Source organism: Salmo trutta, chromosome 1, assembly GCF_901001165.1.
Source record: "Salmo trutta chromosome 1, fSalTru1.1, whole genome shotgun sequence".
NCBI classification, from domain to species: Eukaryota; Metazoa; Chordata; class Actinopteri; order Salmoniformes; family Salmonidae; genus Salmo; species Salmo trutta.
The window spans coordinates 81,264,794-81,284,074 of NC_042957.1; the positions used below are offsets into that span (position 1 = coordinate 81,264,794).

The following is a 19,281-nucleotide window of genomic DNA, read 5'->3' on the forward strand; positions in this document are numbered from 1 at the left end:
CTATCTGATAACTACTCTATTGAGGGATAATGTACAATGACAGTGTGGTTGCTATAGCTAGCCTAGCTCCTAGCTATCTGATAACTACTCTATTGAGGGATAATGTACAATGACAGTGTGGTTGCTATAGCTAGCCTAGCTCCTAGCTATCTGATAACTACTCTATTGAGGGTTAATGTACTATGACAGTGTGGTTGCTATAGCTAGCCTAGCTCCTAGCTATCTGATAACTACTCTATTGAGGGTTAATGTACTATGACAGTGTGGTTGCTATAGCTAGCCTAGCTCCTAGCTATCTGATAACTACTCTATTGAGGGTTAATGTACTATGACAGTGTGGTTGCTATAGCTAGCCTAGCTCCTAGCTATCTGATAACTACTCTATTGAGGGTTAATGTACTATGACAGTGTGGTTGCTATAGCTAGCCTAGCTCCTAGCTATCTGATAACTACTCTATTGAGGGTTAATGTACTATGACAGTGTGGTTGCTATAGCTAGCCTAGCTCCTAGCTATCTGATAACTACTCTATTGAGGGTTAATGTACTATGACAGTGTGGTTGCTATAGCTAGCCTAGCTCCTAGCTATCTGATAACTACTCTATTGAGGGTTAATGTACTATGACAGTGTGGTTGCTATAGCTAGCCTAGCTCCTAGCTATCTGATAACTACTCTATTGAGGGTTAATGTACTATGACAGTGTGGTTGCTATAGCTAGCCTAGCTCCTAGCTATCTGATAACTACTCTATTGAGGGTTAATGTACTATGACAGTGTGGTTGCTATAGCTAGCCTAGCTCCTAGCTATCTGATAACTACTCTATTGAGGGTTAATGTACTATGACAGTGTGGTTGCTATAGCTAGCCTAGCTCCTAGCTATCTGATAACTACTCTATTGAGGGTTAATGTACTATGACAGTGTGGTTGCTATAGCTAGCCTAGCTCCTAGCTATCTGATAACTACTCTATTGAGGGTTAATGTACTATGACAGTGTGGTTGCTATAGCTAGCCTAGCTCCTAGCTATCTGATAACTACTCTATTGAGGGTTAATGTACTATGACAGTGTGGTTGCTATAGCTAGCCTAGCTCCTAGCTATCTGATAACTACTCTATTGAGGGTTAATGTACTATGACAGTGTGGTTGCTATAGCTAGCCTAGCTCCTAGCTATCTGATAACTACTCTATTGAGGGTTAATGTACTATGACAGTGTGGTTGCTATAGCTAGCCTAGCTCCTAGCTATCTGATAACTACTCTATTGAGGGTTAATGTACTATGACAGTGTGGTTGCTATAGCTAGCCTAGCTCCTAGCTATCTGATAACTACTCTATTGAGGGTTAATGTACTATGACAGTGTGGTTGCTATAGCTAGCCTAGCTCCTAGCTATCTGATAACTACTCTATTGAGGGTTAATGTACTATGACAGTGTGGTTGCTATAGCTAGCCTATCTCCTAGCTATCTGATAACTACTCTATTGAGGGTTAATGTACTATGACAGTGTGGTTGCTATAGCTAGCCTAGCTCCTAGCTATCTGATAACTACTCTATTGAGGGTTAATGTACTATGACAGTGTGGTTGCTATAGCTAGCCTAGCTCCTAGCTATCTGATAACTACTCTATTGAGGGTTAATGTACTATGACAGTGTGGTTGCTATAGCTAGCCTAGCTCCTAGCTATCTGATAACTACTCTATTGAGGGTTAATGTACTATGACAGTGTGGTTGCTATAGCTAGCCTAGCTCCTAGCTGTCTGATAACTACTCTATTGAGGGATAATGTACAATGACAGTGTGGTTGCTATAGCTAGCCTAGCTCCTAGCTGTCTGATAACTACTCTATTGAGGGATAATGTACAATGACAGTGTGGTTGCTATAGCTAGCCTAGCTCCTAGCTGTCTGATAACTACACTATTGAGGGTTAATGTACTATGACAGTGTGGTTGCTATAGCTAGCCTAGCTCCTAGCTGTCTGATAACTACTCTATTGAGGGATAATGTACTATGACAGTGTGGTTGCTATAGCTAGCCTAGCTCCTAGCTGTCTGATAACTACTCTATTGAGGGATAATGTACTATGACAGTGTGGTTGCTATAGCTAGCCTATCTCCTAGCTGTCTGATAACTACTCTATTGAGGGTTAATGTACTATGACAGTGTGGTTGCTATAGCTAGCCTAGCTCCTAGCTATCTGATAACTACTCTATTGAGGGTTAATGTACTATGACAGTGTGGTTGCTATAGCTAGCCTATCTCCTAGCTATCTGATAACTACTCTATTGAGGGATAATGTACAATGACAGTGTGGTTGCTATAGCTAGCCTAGCTCCTAGCTATCTGATAACTACTCTATTGAGGGATAATGTACAATGACAGTGTGGTTGCTATAGCTAGCCTATCTCCTAGCTATCTGATAACTACTCTATTGAGGGATAATGTACAATGACAGTGTGGTTGCTATAGCTAGCCTATCTCCTAGCTATCTGATAACTACTCTATTGAGGGATAATGTACAATGACAGTGTGGTTGCTATAGCTAGCCTAGCTCCTAGCTATCTGATAACTACTCTATTGAGGGATAATGTACAATGACAGTGTGGTTGCTATAGCTAGCCTATCTCCTATCTATCTGATAACTACTCTATTGAGGGATAATGTACAATGACAGTGTGGTTGCTATAGCTAGCCTATCTCCTAGCTATCTGATAACTACTCTATTGAGGGATAATGTACAATGACAGTGTGGTTGCTATAGCTAGCCTAGCTCCTAGCTATCTGATAACTACTCTATTGAGGGATAATGTACAATGACAGTGTGGTTGCTATAGCTAGCCTAGCTCCTAGCTATCTGATAACTACTCTATTGAGGGATAATGTACTATGACAGTGTGGTTGCTATAGCTAGCCTAGCTCCTAGCTATCTGATAACTACTCTATTGAGGGATAATGTACAATGACAGTGTGGTTGCTATAGCTAGCCTATCTCCTAGCTATCTGATAACTACTCTATTGAGGGATAATGTACAATGACAGTGTGGTTGCTATAGCTAGCCTATCTCCTAGCTATCTGATAACTACTCTATTGAGGGATAATGTACAATGACAGTGTGGTTGCTATAGCTAGCCTAGCTCCTAGCTATCTGATAACTACTCTATTTAGGGATAATGTACAATGACAGTGTGGTTGCTATAGCTAGCCTAGCTCCTAGCTATCTGATAACTACTCTATTGAGGGTTAATGTACTATGACAGTGTGGTTGCTATAGCTAGCCTAGCTCCTAGCTATCTGATAACTACTCTATTGAGGGTTAATGTACTATGACAGTGTGGTTGCTATAGCTAGCCTAGCTCCTAGCTATCTGATAACTACTCTATTGAGGGTTAATGTACTATGACAGTGTGGTTGCTATAGCTAGCCTAGCTCCTAGCTATCTGATAACTACTCTATTGAGGGTTAATGTACTATGACAGTGTGGTTGCTATAGCTAGCCTAGCTCCTAGCTATCTGATAACTACTCTATTGAGGGTTAATGTACTATGACAGTGTGGTTGCTATAGCTAGCCTATCTCCTAGCTATCTGATAACTACTCTATTGAGGGATAATGTACAATGACAGTGTGGTTGCTATAGCTAGCCTAGCTCCTAGCTATCTGATAACTACTCTATTGAGGGATAATGTACAATGACAGTGTGGTTGCTATAGCTAGCCTATCTCCTAGCTATCTGATAACTACTCTATTGAGGGATAATGTACAATGACAGTGTGGTTGCTATAGCTAGCCTATCTCCTAGCTATCTGATAACTACTCTATTGAGGGATAATGTACAATGACAGTGTGGTTGCTATAGCTAGCCTAGCTCCTAGCTATCTGATAACTACTCTATTGAGGGATAATGTACAATGACAGTGTGGTTGCTATAGCTAGCCTATCTCCTAGCTATCTGATAACTACTCTATTGAGGGATAATGTACAATGACAGTGTGGTTGCTATAGCTAGCCTATCTCCTAGCTATCTGATAACTACTCTATTGAGGGATAATGTACAATGACAGTGTGGTTGCTATAGCTAGCCTAGCTCCTAGCTATCTGATAACTACTCTATTGAGGGATAATGTACAATGACAGTGTGGTTGCTATAGCTAGCCTAGCTCCTAGCTATCTGATAACTACTCTATTGAGGGATAATGTACTATGACAGTGTGGTTGCTATAGCTAGCCTAGCTCCTAGCTATCTGATAACTACTCTATTGAGGGATAATGTACAATGACAGTGTGGTTGCTATAGCTAGCCTATCTCCTAGCTATCTGATAACTACTCTATTGAGGGATAATGTACAATGACAGTGTGGTTGCTATAGCTAGCCTATCTCCTAGCTATCTGATAACTACTCTATTGAGGGATAATGTACAATGACAGTGTGGTTGCTATAGCTAGCCTAGCTCCTAGCTATCTGATAACTACTCTATTTAGGGATAATGTACAATGACAGTGTGGTTGCTATAGCTAGCCTAGCTCCTAGCTATCTGATAACTACTCTATTGAGGGTTAATGTACTATGACAGTGTGGTTGCTATAGCTAGCCTAGCTCCTAGCTATCTGATAACTACTCTATTGAGGGTTAATGTACTATGACAGTGTGGTTGCTATAGCTAGCCTAGCTCCTAGCTATCTGATAACTACTCTATTGAGGGTTAATGTACTATGACAGTGTGGTTGCTATAGCTAGCCTAGCTCCTAGCTATCTGATAACTACTCTATTGAGGGTTAATGTACTATGACAGTGTGGTTGCTATAGCTAGCCTAGCTCCTAGCTATCTGATAACTACTCTATTGAGGGTTAATGTACTATGACAGTGTGGTTGCTATAGCTAGCCTAGCTCCTAGCTATCTGATAACTACTCTATTGAGGGTTAATGTACTATGACAGTGTGGTTGCTATAGCTAGCCTAGCTCCTAGCTATCTGATAACTACTCTATTGAGGGTTAATGTACTATGACAGTGTGGTTGCTATAGCTAGCCTAGCTCCTAGCTATCTGATAACTACTCTATTGAGGGTTAATGTACTATGACAGTGTGGTTGCTATAGCTAGCCTAGCTCCTAGCTATCTGATAACTACTCTATTGAGGGTTAATGTACTATGACAGTGTGGTTGCTATAGCTAGCCTAGCTCCTAGCTATCTGATAACTACTCTATTGAGGGTTAATGTACTATGACAGTGTGGTTGCTATAGCTAGCCTAGCTCCTAGCTATCTGATAACTACTCTATTGAGGGTTAATGTACTATGACAGTGTGGTTGCTATAGCTAGCCTAGCTCCTAGCTATCTGATAACTACTCTATTGAGGGTTAATGTACTATGACAGTGTGGTTGCTATAGCTAGCCTAGCTCCTAGCTATCTGATAACTACTCTATTGAGGGTTAATGTACTATGACAGTGTGGTTGCTATAGCTAGCCTAGCTCCTAGCTATCTGATAACTACTCTATTGAGGGTTAATGTACTATGACAGTGTGGTTGCTATAGCTAGCCTAGCTCCTAGCTATCTGATAACTACTCTATTGAGGGTTAATGTACTATGACAGTGTGGTTGCTATAGCTAGCCTAGCTCCTAGCTATCTGATAACTACTCTATTGAGGGTTAATGTACTATGACAGTGTGGTTGCTATAGCTAGCCTATCTCCTAGCTATCTGATAACTACTCTATTGAGGGATAATGTACAATGACAGTGTGGTTGCTATAGCTAGCCTATCTCCTAGCTATCTGATAACTACTCTATTGAGGGATAATGTACAATGACAGTGTGGTTGCTATAGCTAGCCTAGCTCCTAGCTATCTGATAACTACTCTATTGAGGGATAATGTACAATGACAGTGTGGTTGCTATAGCTAGCCTAGCTCCTAGCTATCTGATAACTACTCTATTGAGGGATAATGTACAATGACAGTGTGGTTGCTATAGCTAGCCTATCTCCTAGCTATCTGATAACTACTCTATTGAGGGATAATGTACAATGACAGTGTGGTTGCTATAGCTAGCCTATCTCCTAGCTATCTGATAACTACTCTATTGAGGGATAATGTACAATGACAGTGTGGTTGCTATAGCTAGCCTATCTCCTAGCTATCTGATAACTACTCTATTGAGGGATAATGTACAATGACAGTGTGGTTGCTATAGCTAGCCTAGCTCCTAGCTATCTGATAACTACTCTATTGAGGGATAATGTACAATGACAGTGTGGTTGCTATAGCTAGCCTATCTCCTAGCTATCTGATAACTACTCTATTGAGGGATAATGTACAATGACAGTGTGGTTGCTATAGCTAGCCTATCTCCTAGCTATCTGATAACTACTCTATTGAGGGATAATGTACAATGACAGTGTGGTTGCTAAAGCTAGCCTAGATCCTAGCTATCTGATAACTACTCTATTGAGGGATAATGTACAATGACAGTGTGGTTGCTATAGCTAGCCTATCTCCTAGCTATCTGATAACTACTCTATTGAGGGATAATGTACAATGACAGTGTGGTTGCTATAGCTAGCCTATCTCCTAGCTATCTGATAACTACTCTATTGAGGGATAATGTACAATGACAGTGTGGTTGCTATAGCTAGCCTATCTCCTAGCTATCTGATAACTACTCTATTGAGGGATAATGTACAATGACAGTGTGGTTGCTATAGCTAGCCTATCTCCTAGCTATCTGATAACTACTCTATTGAGGGATAATGTACAATGACAGTGTGGTTGCTATAGCTAGCCTAGCTCCTAGCTATCTGATAACTACTCTATTGAGGGATAATGTACTATGACAGTGTGGTTGCTATAGCTAGCCTAGCTCCTAGCTATCTGATAACTACTCTATTGAGGGATAATGTACAATGACAGTGTGGTTGCTATAGCTAGCCTAGCTCCTAGCTATCTGATAACTACTCTATTGAGGGATAATGTACAATGACAGTGTGATTGCTATAGCTAGCCTATCTCCTAGCTATCTGATAACTACTCTATTGAGGGATAATGTACAATGACAGTGTGGTTGCTATAGCTAGCCTATCTCCTCGCTATCTGATAACTACTCTATTGAGGGTTAATGTACTATGACAGTGTGGTTGCTATAGCTAGCCTATCTCCTAGCTATCTGATAACTACTCTATTGAGGGATAATGTACAATGACAGTGTGGTTGCTATAGCTAGCCTATCTCCTAGCTATCTGATAACTACTCTATTGAGGGTTAATGTACAATGACAGTGTGGTTGCTATAGCTAGCCTATCTCCTAGCTATCTGATAACTACTCTATTGAGGGATAATGTACAATGACAGTGTGGTTGCTATAGCTAGCCTATCTCCTAGCTGTCTGATAACTACTCTATTGAGGGTTAATGTACTATGACAGTGTGGTTGCTATAGCTAGCCTATCTCCTAGCTATCTGATAACTACTCTATTGAGGGATAATGTACAATGACAGTGTGGTTGCTATAGCTAGCATATCTCCTAGCTATCTGATAACTACTCTATTGAGGGTTAATGTACTATGACAGTGTGGTTGCTATAGCTAGCCTAGCTCCTAGCTATGCTAAGATGGATTCTCTGACTGTAGCTCTGAATAAGAACGTCTGCTAAATTACTAAAATGTAAATATGTGCCTTTACTTCCTGTAGGGTGGTGATGTACTTCCTGTGGCAGGTGACTGAGGGTCGTAAACGTCTTATCATGTCTCTTCCTGTAGGGTGGTGATGTACTTCCTGTGGAAGGTGACTCAGGGTCGTAAACGTCTTATCATGTCTCTTCCTGTAGGGTGGTGATGTACTTCCTGTGGAAGGTGACTCAGGGTCGTAAACGTCTTATCATGTCTCTACGGGAACAGATAGTCAACGTGAGGCTCTCTTACACATACATACACTGAAGCACACACACACCTACACAAACACACACTCACCTCTCTTCCTCAGTGTTTCCCTCTCTTCCTCTCTCCCCCTTCCTCCCTCTCTCCCTCTCTTCTTCTTCCCCCCTCTCTCTTCCCTCCATCTTCCTCTCTACCCTCCCTCTCTTCCCTTCCTCTCTTCCCTGTCTAATCCATCCTTCATTTCTCTCCTCCTCCTGTCTCCCTCCCTCCCTCCGTCTCTCTCTCCCTGTGGTGTTAGGAGGGGAAGGACAAGGCCTTTCTCTTCAGGAGGTTACAGTGTGTACAGAAACAGGGAGCAGGCAGACCTAGACCACAGGTTAGTACTATAACCCCATAGGACTCTGGTCAAAAGTAGTGCACTATATAGGGAACAGGGTGCCATAGGCCCTGGTCAAAAGTAGTGCACTATATAGGGAACAGGGTGCCATAGGCCCTGGTCAAAAGTAGTGCACTATATAGGGAACAGGGTGCCATAGGCCCTGGTCAAAAGTAGTGCACTATATAGGGAACAGGGTGCCATAGGCCCTGGTCAAAAGTAGTGCACTATATAGGGAACAGGGTGCCATAGGCCCTGGTCAAAAGTAGTGCTCTTTAAAGGGATTGGGGTGCCATTTATGATGCATGTCTTGTTGTAGAAGTAGATAAGATGACAGACAGACAGACAGACAGACAGACAGACAGACAGACAGACAGACAGACCGACGGCTAGAGGACAGAGGTAGTTGTGAAGACCGTCTGTTTCCCCTATAGGTGCACTTCGAGGAGGAGAGAGAGGAGAGACCCACCAGGCCGTCAGAGTCAGGGCAGCTTAGAGAAGAAGCACGCCCTCCTCCCTCCTTCCAACACCCATCCCCCCCCATGGAGGCCCCCTCCTTGTTCAACCGGCCTCCCTGGGACAGCTCCCCCAGGCTAGGTAGAGGCCAGACCCCCAGCCCCCGAGGTGGAGCCAGCCCCAGAGGCAGCCCTGGTCGCGGCCGGACCCCAGCCAGCAGGCAGGAGTGCTGGGTAGAGGAGGAACGACCAGCCCCTCCCCCTCCAGATCCACTGTGGCCAGTCAGGGGTAGAGGATGGCTTCAGGGAAGGCCCCATGGGGGGCCCAGATTGGAGCCGCTGCCTGCCCGCGAGGTACCCGTCCTGCCTGGGTCGGTGCCTGAGAGCGCCCCCCCTCCCCCGTGGAGACCTGGGTCCAGCAGAGCAGCGGTGAACCAGGGACAACATCAGTCCTAGCTAGACTCAGAGAGAGGATAGAAGCTCACATCAACTGTAGGGATCAGATATGGTCTGCTTCCAAAATGCCACCCTATTCCATAGGACTCAGGTCAAATGTAGTGCACTATGTAGGGAATAGGGTGCCATAGGGCTCTGGTCAAATGTAGTGCACTATGTAGGGAATAGGGTTCCATAGGGCTCTGGTCAAATGTAGTGCACTATGTAGGGAATAGGGTGCCATAGGGCTCTGGTCAAATGTAGTGCACTATGTAGGGAATAGGGTTCCATAGGGCTCTGGTCAAATGTAGTGCACTATGTAGGGAATAGGGTGCCATAGGGCTCTGGTCAAATGTAGTGCACTATGTAGGGAATAGGGTGTTGTCCCAGACGAAGATTTAAGTGTTAGTTAGTTGAGATAAAGGGAGTTGTTATATTGTGTGTTGTCTTTTTGATGAATAAAACAAAGGTTTAAGTGCTAGTTAGTTAGTTGTGATAAAGGTAGGTGATCTTTATGTTATGTTGGTATGTTAAGTTATGTTGGTATGTTGATATGTTGAGTTATGTTGGTATGTTGATATGTTGAGTTATGTTGGTATGTTGATATGTTGAGTTATGTTGATATGTTGAGTTGTGTTGATATGTTGAGTTATGTTGGTATGTTGAGTTATGTTGGTATGTTGATATGTTGAGTTGTGTTGGTATGTTGATATGTTGAGTTGTGTTGGTATGTTGAGTTATGTTGGTATGTTGAGTTATGTTGGTATGTTGAGTTATGTTGGTATGTTGATATGTTGGTATGTTGGTATGTTGAGTTATGTTGTTATGTTGGTATGTTGATATGTTGAGTTATGTTGGTATGTTGATATGTTGAGTTATGTTGGTATGTTGATATGTTGAGTTATGTTGATATGTTGAGTTGTGTTGATATGTTGAGTTATGTTGGTATGTTGAGTTATGTTGGTATGTTGATATGTTGAGTTGTGTTGGTATGTTGATATGTTGAGTTGTGTTGGTATGTTGAGTTATGTTGGTATGTTGAGTTATGTTGGTATGTTGAGTTATGTTGGTATGTTGATATGTTGGTATGTTGGTATGTTGAGTTATGTTGGTATGTTGATATGTTGGTATGTTGAGTTATGTTGGTATGTTGAGTTATGTTGGTATGTTGATATGTTGAGTTATGTTGATATGTTGAGTTATGTTGGTATGTTGAGTTATGTTGGTATGTTGATATGTTGAGTTGTGTTGGTATGTTGATATGTTGAGTTGTGTTGGTATGTTGATATGTTGAGTTATGTTGGTATGTTGGTATGTTGATATGTTGAGTTATGTTGAGTTGTGTTGATATGTTGATATGTTGATATGTTGAGTTATGTTGGTATGTTGATATGTTGAGTTGTGTTGGTATGTTGATATGTTGAGTTATGTTGGTATGTTGAGTTATGTTGATATGTTGAGTTATGTTGATATGTTGAGTTATGTTGATATGTTGTTGAGTTATGTTGATATGTTGAGTTATGTTGAGTTGTTGAGTTATGTTGATATGTTGAGTTGTTGAGTTATGTTGAGTTGTTGAGTTATGTTGAGTTGTTGTTATGTTGAGTTGTTGAGTTGTTGATATGTTGGCAGGGTGTTGATGCTTTTTGATATTCTAATATTTTATAAGTCTTGTTCTGTATCAGTTGATTTTGAATTAAATTCTTTCTCATCTGTAAATAACATGTTTGAGTCAGTCAGTGGCCGTGTCTGAAATCTGGCTTGCCTACTACCAGGGTAGTATTGCTGCTGGAGCTCGGAGGACTGGCGCTCTTTCACATCTTTTACATTTTAGAAAACATGAAGCTGGTAAAACTATTTATGGAAAATGTATTCTGATAAATTCTTTATAAATTATATTTAAATACCACTAAAATGCCATGAAAAACAATAGAATGACAAACCAAATCAATATGTATAGCAGCCGAGAGGGATGCTGTGATACTCATGTCTATGGTGTATAGCAGCCGAGAGGGATGGTGGTCTCTTCCCTGTCGTCTCTCTGGTGGTGACTAGAAGGATGAAGACCTATAGGCTGTGTATGTGCACTGCAGAGGTCCGTCAGAGGCTTGACCACTTTGGCCAATCAGAACATTGATAAAAACTCTGCTGTTTAGCCACATGGACCTTATCACACCAATGAGATCGAGGATCCAAATTCACCGTGTGTCTGCCTTGATATTCATAAAACCCACAACAATATTTGGTTATGCCGACACTTCTGCCGAGGACACCCAACCCAGAGTGGCCACAGCAAAGCCCAAGGAGCCTGACCCTCTCTGGAAGTTGCTGTAGCCCTGCTTGGGATATTTAGCTTACATTGGCTATTGGTTGAGACACAGGGCCCGTTCTAGCTTGGTATGTCAGGGTGGGAAATTGGAAATCTGAATTGGGCCAAGTTGGAGGTAATAATGTGTTTAGGTTCTAGTTTATTGAGATGCATGAATACACCACACCAAAATATTGATTTTGAAGGATGACCAGGGATGTCCCTGGACAGTTATCTGTCAGCCATCCTTCAGCCATCCTTCAGCTATCCTTCAGCCATCCTTCAGTTATCCGTCAGCTATCCTTCAGCCATCCTTCAGCCATCCTTCAGCTATCCTTCAGTTATCCGTCAGCTATCCTTCAGTTATCTGTCAGCCATCCTTCAGCTATCCTTCAGCCATCCTTCAGCTATCCTTCAGTTATCCGTCAGCTATCCTTCAGTTATCTGTCAGCCATCCTTCAGCTATCCTTCAGCTATCCTTCAGCCATCCTTCAGTTATCTGTCAGCCATCCTTCAGCCATCCTTCAGCCATCCTTCAGTTATCTGTCAGCCATCCTTCAGCCATCCTTCAGCCATCCTTCAGCACCACAAGTTGGTTCAACATCTTTAACATCATTGAGCTATTCTGGCGCTGTCCTTTCAGAACCAGGAAGGGCGCTCCAATCCTTTAAAACAACCCTCATCAACATCTGTTGCCTTACGGCTAATAGTCCTGCTCATCACTTATTAATACAAATAGAAGATGATCACTTCTCATTATCACGTTTAGTCAAGTTAGATCAAATCTGAATCAATGTCTCGCAAAATCACACAATGATTCATTAGTAGTCTATTTAATTATCAGAACCAAATATAATAGCATAGCGTAGTAGGGCAATAACATTACTGTTACACCAAAAACACCACATTTCTAATGAGAGTTTAGGATGGTGAAGCTGAATAGTCACTTTTGTTTCTCATGCACCAAAACTCAACAGAGCGCGTCACTAGGCAGGATATACAGTATGTTTAGATTGGAAATACAAGGCTAATAGTTAACACCATCTGCTCTAATTCTACCATGAAACAGTAATTCAACAAGATCGAAATGCATATTCCCATGAAACTGATTGAGATGAAAAAGTGAAGAATTATCATTCACGGTTGACAGTGATGATGGCCTATTTTGAAATTAGGTATGCCCAGTGGTGTAAAGTACTCAGGGGGGGGGATCTGTACTTTACTATTTATATTTTTTTACAACTTTTACTCCACTACATTCCTAAAGAAAATAATGGACTTTCTACTCCATACATTTTCCCTGACACCCAAAAGTACTCGTTACATTTTGAATGCTTAACAGGACAGGAAAATGGTCCAATTTACACACTTATCAAGAGAACATCCCTGGTCATCCCTACTGCCTCTGATCTGGAGGACTCACTAAACAGAGAACATCCCTGGTCATCCCTACCGCCTCTGATCTGGTGGACTCACTAAACAGAGAACATCCCTGGTCATCTCTACTGCCTCTGATCTGGAGGACTCACTAAACAGAGAACATCCCTGGTCATCCCTACCGCCTCTGATCTGGTGGACTCACTAAACAGAGAACATCCCTGGTCATCTCTACTGCCTCTGATCTGGAGGACTCACTAAACAGAGAACATCCCTGGTCATCCCTACTGCCTCTGATCTGGCGGACTCACTAAACAGAACATCCCTGGTCATCACTACTGCCTCTGATCTGGCAGACTAACTAAACAGAACATCCCTGGTCATCCCTACCGCCTCTGATCTGGCAGACTCACTAAACAGAGAACATCCCTGGTCATCCCTACTGCCTCTGATCTGGCAGACTAACTAAACAGAACATCCCTGGTCATCTCTACTGCCTCTGATCTGGCAGACTCACTAAACAGAACATCCCTGGTCATCTCTACTGCCTCTGATCTGGAGGACTCACTAAACAGAGAACATCCCTGGTCATCCCTACTGCCTCTGATCTGGCAGACTAACTAAACAGAACATCCCTGGTCATCTCTACTGCCTCTGATCTGGCAGACTCACTAAACAGAACATCCCTGGTCATCTCTACTGCCTCTGATCTGGAGGACTCACTAAACAGAGAACATCCCTGGTCATCCCTACTGCCTCTGATCTGGCGGACTCACTAAACAGAACATCCCTGGTCATCACTACTGCCTCTGATCTGGCAGACTCACTAAACAGAACATCCCTGGTCATCCCTACCGCCTCTGATCTGGCAGACTCACTAAACAGAACATCCCTGGTCATCTCTACTGCCTCTGATCTGGAGGACTCACTAAACAGAGAACATCCCTGGTCATCCCTACTGCCTCTGATCTGGCGGACTCACTAAACAGAACATCCCTGGTCATCACTACTGCCTCTGATCTGGCAGACTAACTAAACCCAAATGCTTAATTTGTAAATGATGTCTGAGTGTTGGAGTGTGCCCTTGACTATCCATAAATAAAAATTCAACAAAAAAAAGTGGCATTTGGATTGCCTAATAGAGTTAATTTGAAATTATTTATACTTTTATTTTTGATACTTAAGTATATTTTTGAAATTACATCTACTTGTGATACTTAAGTATATTAAAAACCGAATACTTTTACTCAAGTAATATTTTACTCGGTGACTTTCACTTTTACATGAGTCATTTTCTTTTATCTTTACTTTTACTCAAGTATGACAATTGGGTACTTTTCCCACCACTGGATATGGCTAACTTGGTGTTTGAGGGTATTGAAAATCATATTCAAATGAGCTTTCTTATATCTCACAGATATAGGACAGACACTTATAAAACATTTCCTTTTGATTACGTTTTACAATCTGTTTTTCCATGTATGAATCTGTTATTTAATGCATTTATATGGGCTAATAGCAGTAAGGCCAAATTCAATGTTTCATCAGGTAATGTATTTTATTTATTCCTACAGGGGTCCTAAAATTATACATCAAATATCTAAATTATCCTTGGTATGACCATCTTAAAACAATTCCATATGTTAGTTTAGTAGAAACACAACCCCGTGCCCTTAGACTAGGGGGATGGATACAATACGCATTTCTTTAGTAGAAAAACAGGTGCTGCTGATAATACTGCCATCGTCGTGGAGACAGAGGACATGTATTGTCGCCCATGTATCTGATGCTGTGTGGCCAAAAAGACTATGGCATGTTATATAGTAAGACAGAGGGGGGCGCTGTTTCGCTCGCTCGGATGCGTTCTCCGGTTTCAGCCACTTGCGAATGGAAGGAAAGTTAGCGAGCGGGTGCACTGTTCGGATGCTGGAATTATTTTTTTGGATCAACGTGCGAAGGTAACCTACATTTTATAGTGATTGGTTTGACAATCAGATGAAAACATAACTGGTTGTGTTCATGGCACATTAAAAAGTAGTTAATTTTTACAGTTAAATTACAATGAGTTAATTACAAAAAAAGGAATTTATAGTAAATGAGCCTCATACTGGCTCTCCAAATCACTTAGCACCAGCGCTAGCCTGGGGACGAGGTTAGTGTGTATGTATTGGGGCTAGTAGATGGCAGTGTTTCTTTGAGATGCTGTGATACTCATGTCTATGGTGTATAGCAATATGTATAGCAGCCGAGAGGGATGGTGGTTTCTTCCCTGTCGTCTCTCTGGTGGTGACTAGAAGGATGAAGACCTATAGGCTGTGTATGTGCACTGCAGAGGTCCGTCAGAGGCTTGACCACTTTGGCCAATCAGAACATTGATAAAAAATCTGCTGTTTAGCCACATGGACCTTATCACACCAATGAGATCGAGGATCCAAATTCACCGTGTGTCTGCCTTGATATTCATAAAACCCACAACAATATTTGGTTATGGCGACACTTCTACATGCACCTCTAACCTCTCTACAAAGGATAAACTAACAATATTACCTCTGGTTAGTGGGTCAAGGTTTTGGTCTTTAGATTTTTTTAACCGGTTTGACAGTTCCAAAGCAGTCACACATCTGCCACCACCTAAACAAAAACAATGATATGCTGTATATGTCAGTTACCACGGGTTATCTGATCAAACCCTGGCCTTAGGCTGTTTACACAGGCAGCCCAATTCAGACGTTGATGCCACTAATTGGTCTTTTGACCAATGAGATCAGATGTTTTGCCAATAATTGGGCAAAAGATTAGAATTGGGCTGCCTGTGTAAATGCATCCTTTGTGTCAAAGTTTTGGTCAGACTTTGAGACAACTTATTGTTGGCAATGTCTAGTTTAACAAAAGTGTGGATTGCAATCACTCCTTGTCCATAGATTGCTTTCAAGATAAAGAAACAAACATCTTAATGTCAAATCTAAACTATCCCTTTACAATAGAACATCAGACCCTGGTTCAGGCTCCTGAGTGGTGCAGTGGTCTAAGGCACCACATCTCAGTGCTAGAGGCGTCACTACAGACCCTGGTTCAGGCTCCTGAGTGGTGCAGTGGTCTAAGGCACCACATCTCAGTGCTAGAGGCTATATCACTACAGACCCTGGTTCAGGCTCCTGAGTGGTGCAGTGGTCTAAGGCACCACATCTCAGTGCTAGAGGCTATATCACTACAGACCCTGGTTCAGGCTCCTGAGTGGTGCAGTGGTCTAAGGCACCACATCTCAGTGCTAGAGGCTATATCACTACAGACCCTGGTTCAGGCTCCTGAGTGGTGCAGTGGTCTAAGGCACCACATCTCAGTGCTAGAGGCGTCACTACAGACCCTGGTTCAGGCTCCTGAGTGGTGCAGTGGTCTAAGGCACCACATCTCAGTGCTAGAGGCTAAATCACTACAGACCCTGGTTCAGGCTCCTGAGTGGTGCAGTGGTCTAAGGCACCACATCTCAGTGCTAGAGGCTGTATCACTACAGACCCTGGTTCAGGCTCCTGAGTGGTGCAGTGGTCTAAGGCACCACATCTCAGTGCTAGAGGCGTCACTACAGACCCTGGTTCAGGCTCCTGAGTGGTGCAGTGGTCTAAGGCACCACATCTCAGTGCTAGAGGCTGTATCACTACAGACCCTGGTTCAGGCTCCTGAGTGGTGCAGTGGTCTAAGGCACCACATCTCAGTGCTAGAGGCTATATCACTACAGACCCTGGTTCAGGCTCCTGAGTGGCGCAGCGGTCCAAGGCACCGCATCTCAGTGCTAGAGGCGTCACTACAGACCCTGGTTCAGGCTCCTGAGTGGCGCAGCGGTCCAAGGCACCGCATCTCAGTGCTAGAGGCGTCACTACAGACCCTGGTTCAGGCTCCTGAGTGGCGCAGCGGTCCAAGGCACCGCATCTCAGTGCTAGAGGCGTCACTACAGACCCTGGTTCAGGCTCCTGAGTGGCGCAGCGGTCCAAGGCACCGCATCTCAGTGCTAGAGGCGTCACTACAGACCCTAGTTCGGGCTGTATCACAACCGGCCGTGATCGGGAGTCCATAGGGCGGCGCACAATTGACCCAGCATCGTCCGGGTTAGGGTTTGGCCGTCATTGTAAATAAGAATTTGTTCTTAACTGACTTGCTTAGTAAAAAAAAAAAAATATGTAACCTTTTATTTATCACAGAAGACACCATACAACTTGATAACGTTAAGAACAGTTTTTATTGTGAAAAAAGTCTGCTTTTCATACCCTAGCCTAAAACTGTACAATCAATAATTTAAAAACAACATGTTTTCGACTTGTTTTTTTGTGTTTTTAAAACACTCTTGCGCTCGCTCGATCACACACTCCTTGTTTAAATTACCCAGCAGCAGCTACAACCAAAGGAAAATAGGTATGCATCCCAAATCGCATCCTATTCCCTATGCAGTGCACTACTTTTGACCAGGGCCCATTGGGATATGCACTACATAGGTAATAAAGTGTTCTTTTTGGGACACAACCATAGTGTTTACATTTTGTGTTCACCATCATTTCTCTTCCCTTAGTCTAAAATGGCCCCCTATTTCCTATCAAGTGCACTACTCTGTTCAAAAGCAGTGCTCTATATAAGGGTGCCATTTGGGACGCACAACCTCAACTCAGGCAACATCAGGGACACCCCCAAACGGGGCCCTTCTCCTGACATGGTCACAAATCATTCTTCGCAAACTTTTTTTAATTATTATTATTTTTTTAAACAGTCCATCATAATAATAACATTAATCCCATCTGAAGAAATAATTTGAGAAGGAAAAAAATATAATATCTCTGTTTCAAATTACACCCTATTCCCCCATATTAGGGCACTTATTTTAAAAAGTACTGCACTATTTTGAAGAATAGGGTGTAATTTGAGGCCTTCCTAATGTCAGACTATTATAAGGTCAACATCAAAGGGTGGTGTCGTAATAAAACACATTACAATGTCAAAAAGTTTTAAAATGAAGGACAAAAAGGTATTGTTGAAAGCTCGTCTTCTCTACATGTTGAAGGTAGTGGGTCCATATTATGATGTGCTGCACAAGAACCAAACACCTCTTCCCTCCTTTACAGTCTACAACTAACAGATCACTATTAGGACTCTATTGGCACCCTATTCCCTAGATAGTGCATTACTTTTGACCAGGGGCCATAGTGACTAGGGTGCCATTTGAAAGAACAGCATGACAACCTTTTGATATTACCAGACCTAGAGGTTTTCCCTGACCTCATGACCTGACCATGTGGCCTAACCAGGAAAACCTCACGGAGAGGGAGGCCTGGGAAAAGGCTGTGGGGGAGAAGCTTCTTTATAAAAAGCAGACAGAGTTAAAGTCCTATTTTCTTCATTCATACAATACTGGACTTTGAGGCGATGGATGCAATTGTTGCATACAAACTACATAAAACAAAGGCCTTTTCTCAATTACATTTGCTCAACTCCTGCCTCCCTCTCTCGCCTCCTTTTGAAAAAGGTCAAAGGTTATCGAGGAGAGGCGGTGAGAAGGGAACGTGGATGAAAATGCTACTTGTATAAAATGAAGACTCCTCTCCACTCACGCATCATCAGGCAAATTATGTTTATACAGGGTGGAATCCCCAATAAATGTGTAACGTGATACTCAGGTAGGATACACATGACTATCGAGGAGGGGAGGAGCCTCTTCCAATCGCCTACTAACTAATTGGCACCACTCGACCACTTATCGGTTTCCGGATCACGCAGAAGAGAAGACGGAGAGAGGACAGACTTTTTCCCAAATGAGAAAAGGCCATTCATACATCCATAGAAGAGTCTGTCCTTCTAGCGGTTGGCACTGCAGACTGAGACCAGAGGGACAAGTTAGTTCAGTAAAACACAGAACAATAAGGCAGAAAAATAGCTTTGATGCCCAGGGGATTTCCCTGAACTCTGGGGCTCCATGCTCACGTCGCTGACTGTCTGTGTAGGAAAACAATATGGCCGCCCTGCAGTGAGAAGAGAACACCACTCAGCCTGACGACCAGGCTTCATTGGGTGAGTCTGGGACTGCGTCCTAAATGGCACCCTATTCCCTACATAGTGCACTACTTTAGACCAGAGCCTGTGTAGGGAATAGGGTGACGTTCACTGGCTGCACTGGAAACTGGTGCAGAGGAGAGCAGGAGCAAGAGAAACGAAGGAATGGAGGAGAGAGAGAAAGGAAAGGAGAGAGAGAGAAAGGAATGAGAGGAAAACTGGCAGGCAGACTGGATGACTCTGGGGAGAGAGAAGACAATAAGATAAGAGAGGAGGGTAGGGAAGGGAGAAGGGGGGAGGGAGGGAGATGGAGGGAGGTAAAGAACAAGGAGAGAGGGAGATGGGGGGAGGTAAAGAGGAAGGGAGGGAGATGGATAGATGTAAAGTGTAAGAGAGGGAGAAGGGAGGGAGAGAGCATGCAGAGTGAGGGAGA

At 42.9% G+C, this 19,281-nt stretch overlaps 1 protein-coding gene across 1 annotated transcript in view; it reads left to right on the forward strand.

Annotated features, from left to right (window-relative positions):
* LOC115147190 (transmembrane channel-like protein 5) overlaps window positions 1–9,323 on the forward strand; it is a 69,376-nt gene extending 60,053 nt beyond the window's left edge. Inside the window, exons 19-21 of the mRNA XM_029689271.1 lie at window positions 7,819–7,897; window positions 8,166–8,243; window positions 8,678–9,323. Of these exons, the coding sequence (XP_029545131.1) occupies window positions 7,819–7,897; window positions 8,166–8,243; window positions 8,678–9,154 (634 nt within the window). The 3' untranslated portion in view covers window positions 9,155–9,323. The remainder of the gene's footprint in view (window positions 1–7,818; window positions 7,898–8,165; window positions 8,244–8,677) is intronic.
* Window positions 9,324–19,281: the final 9,958 nt, after the last annotated feature.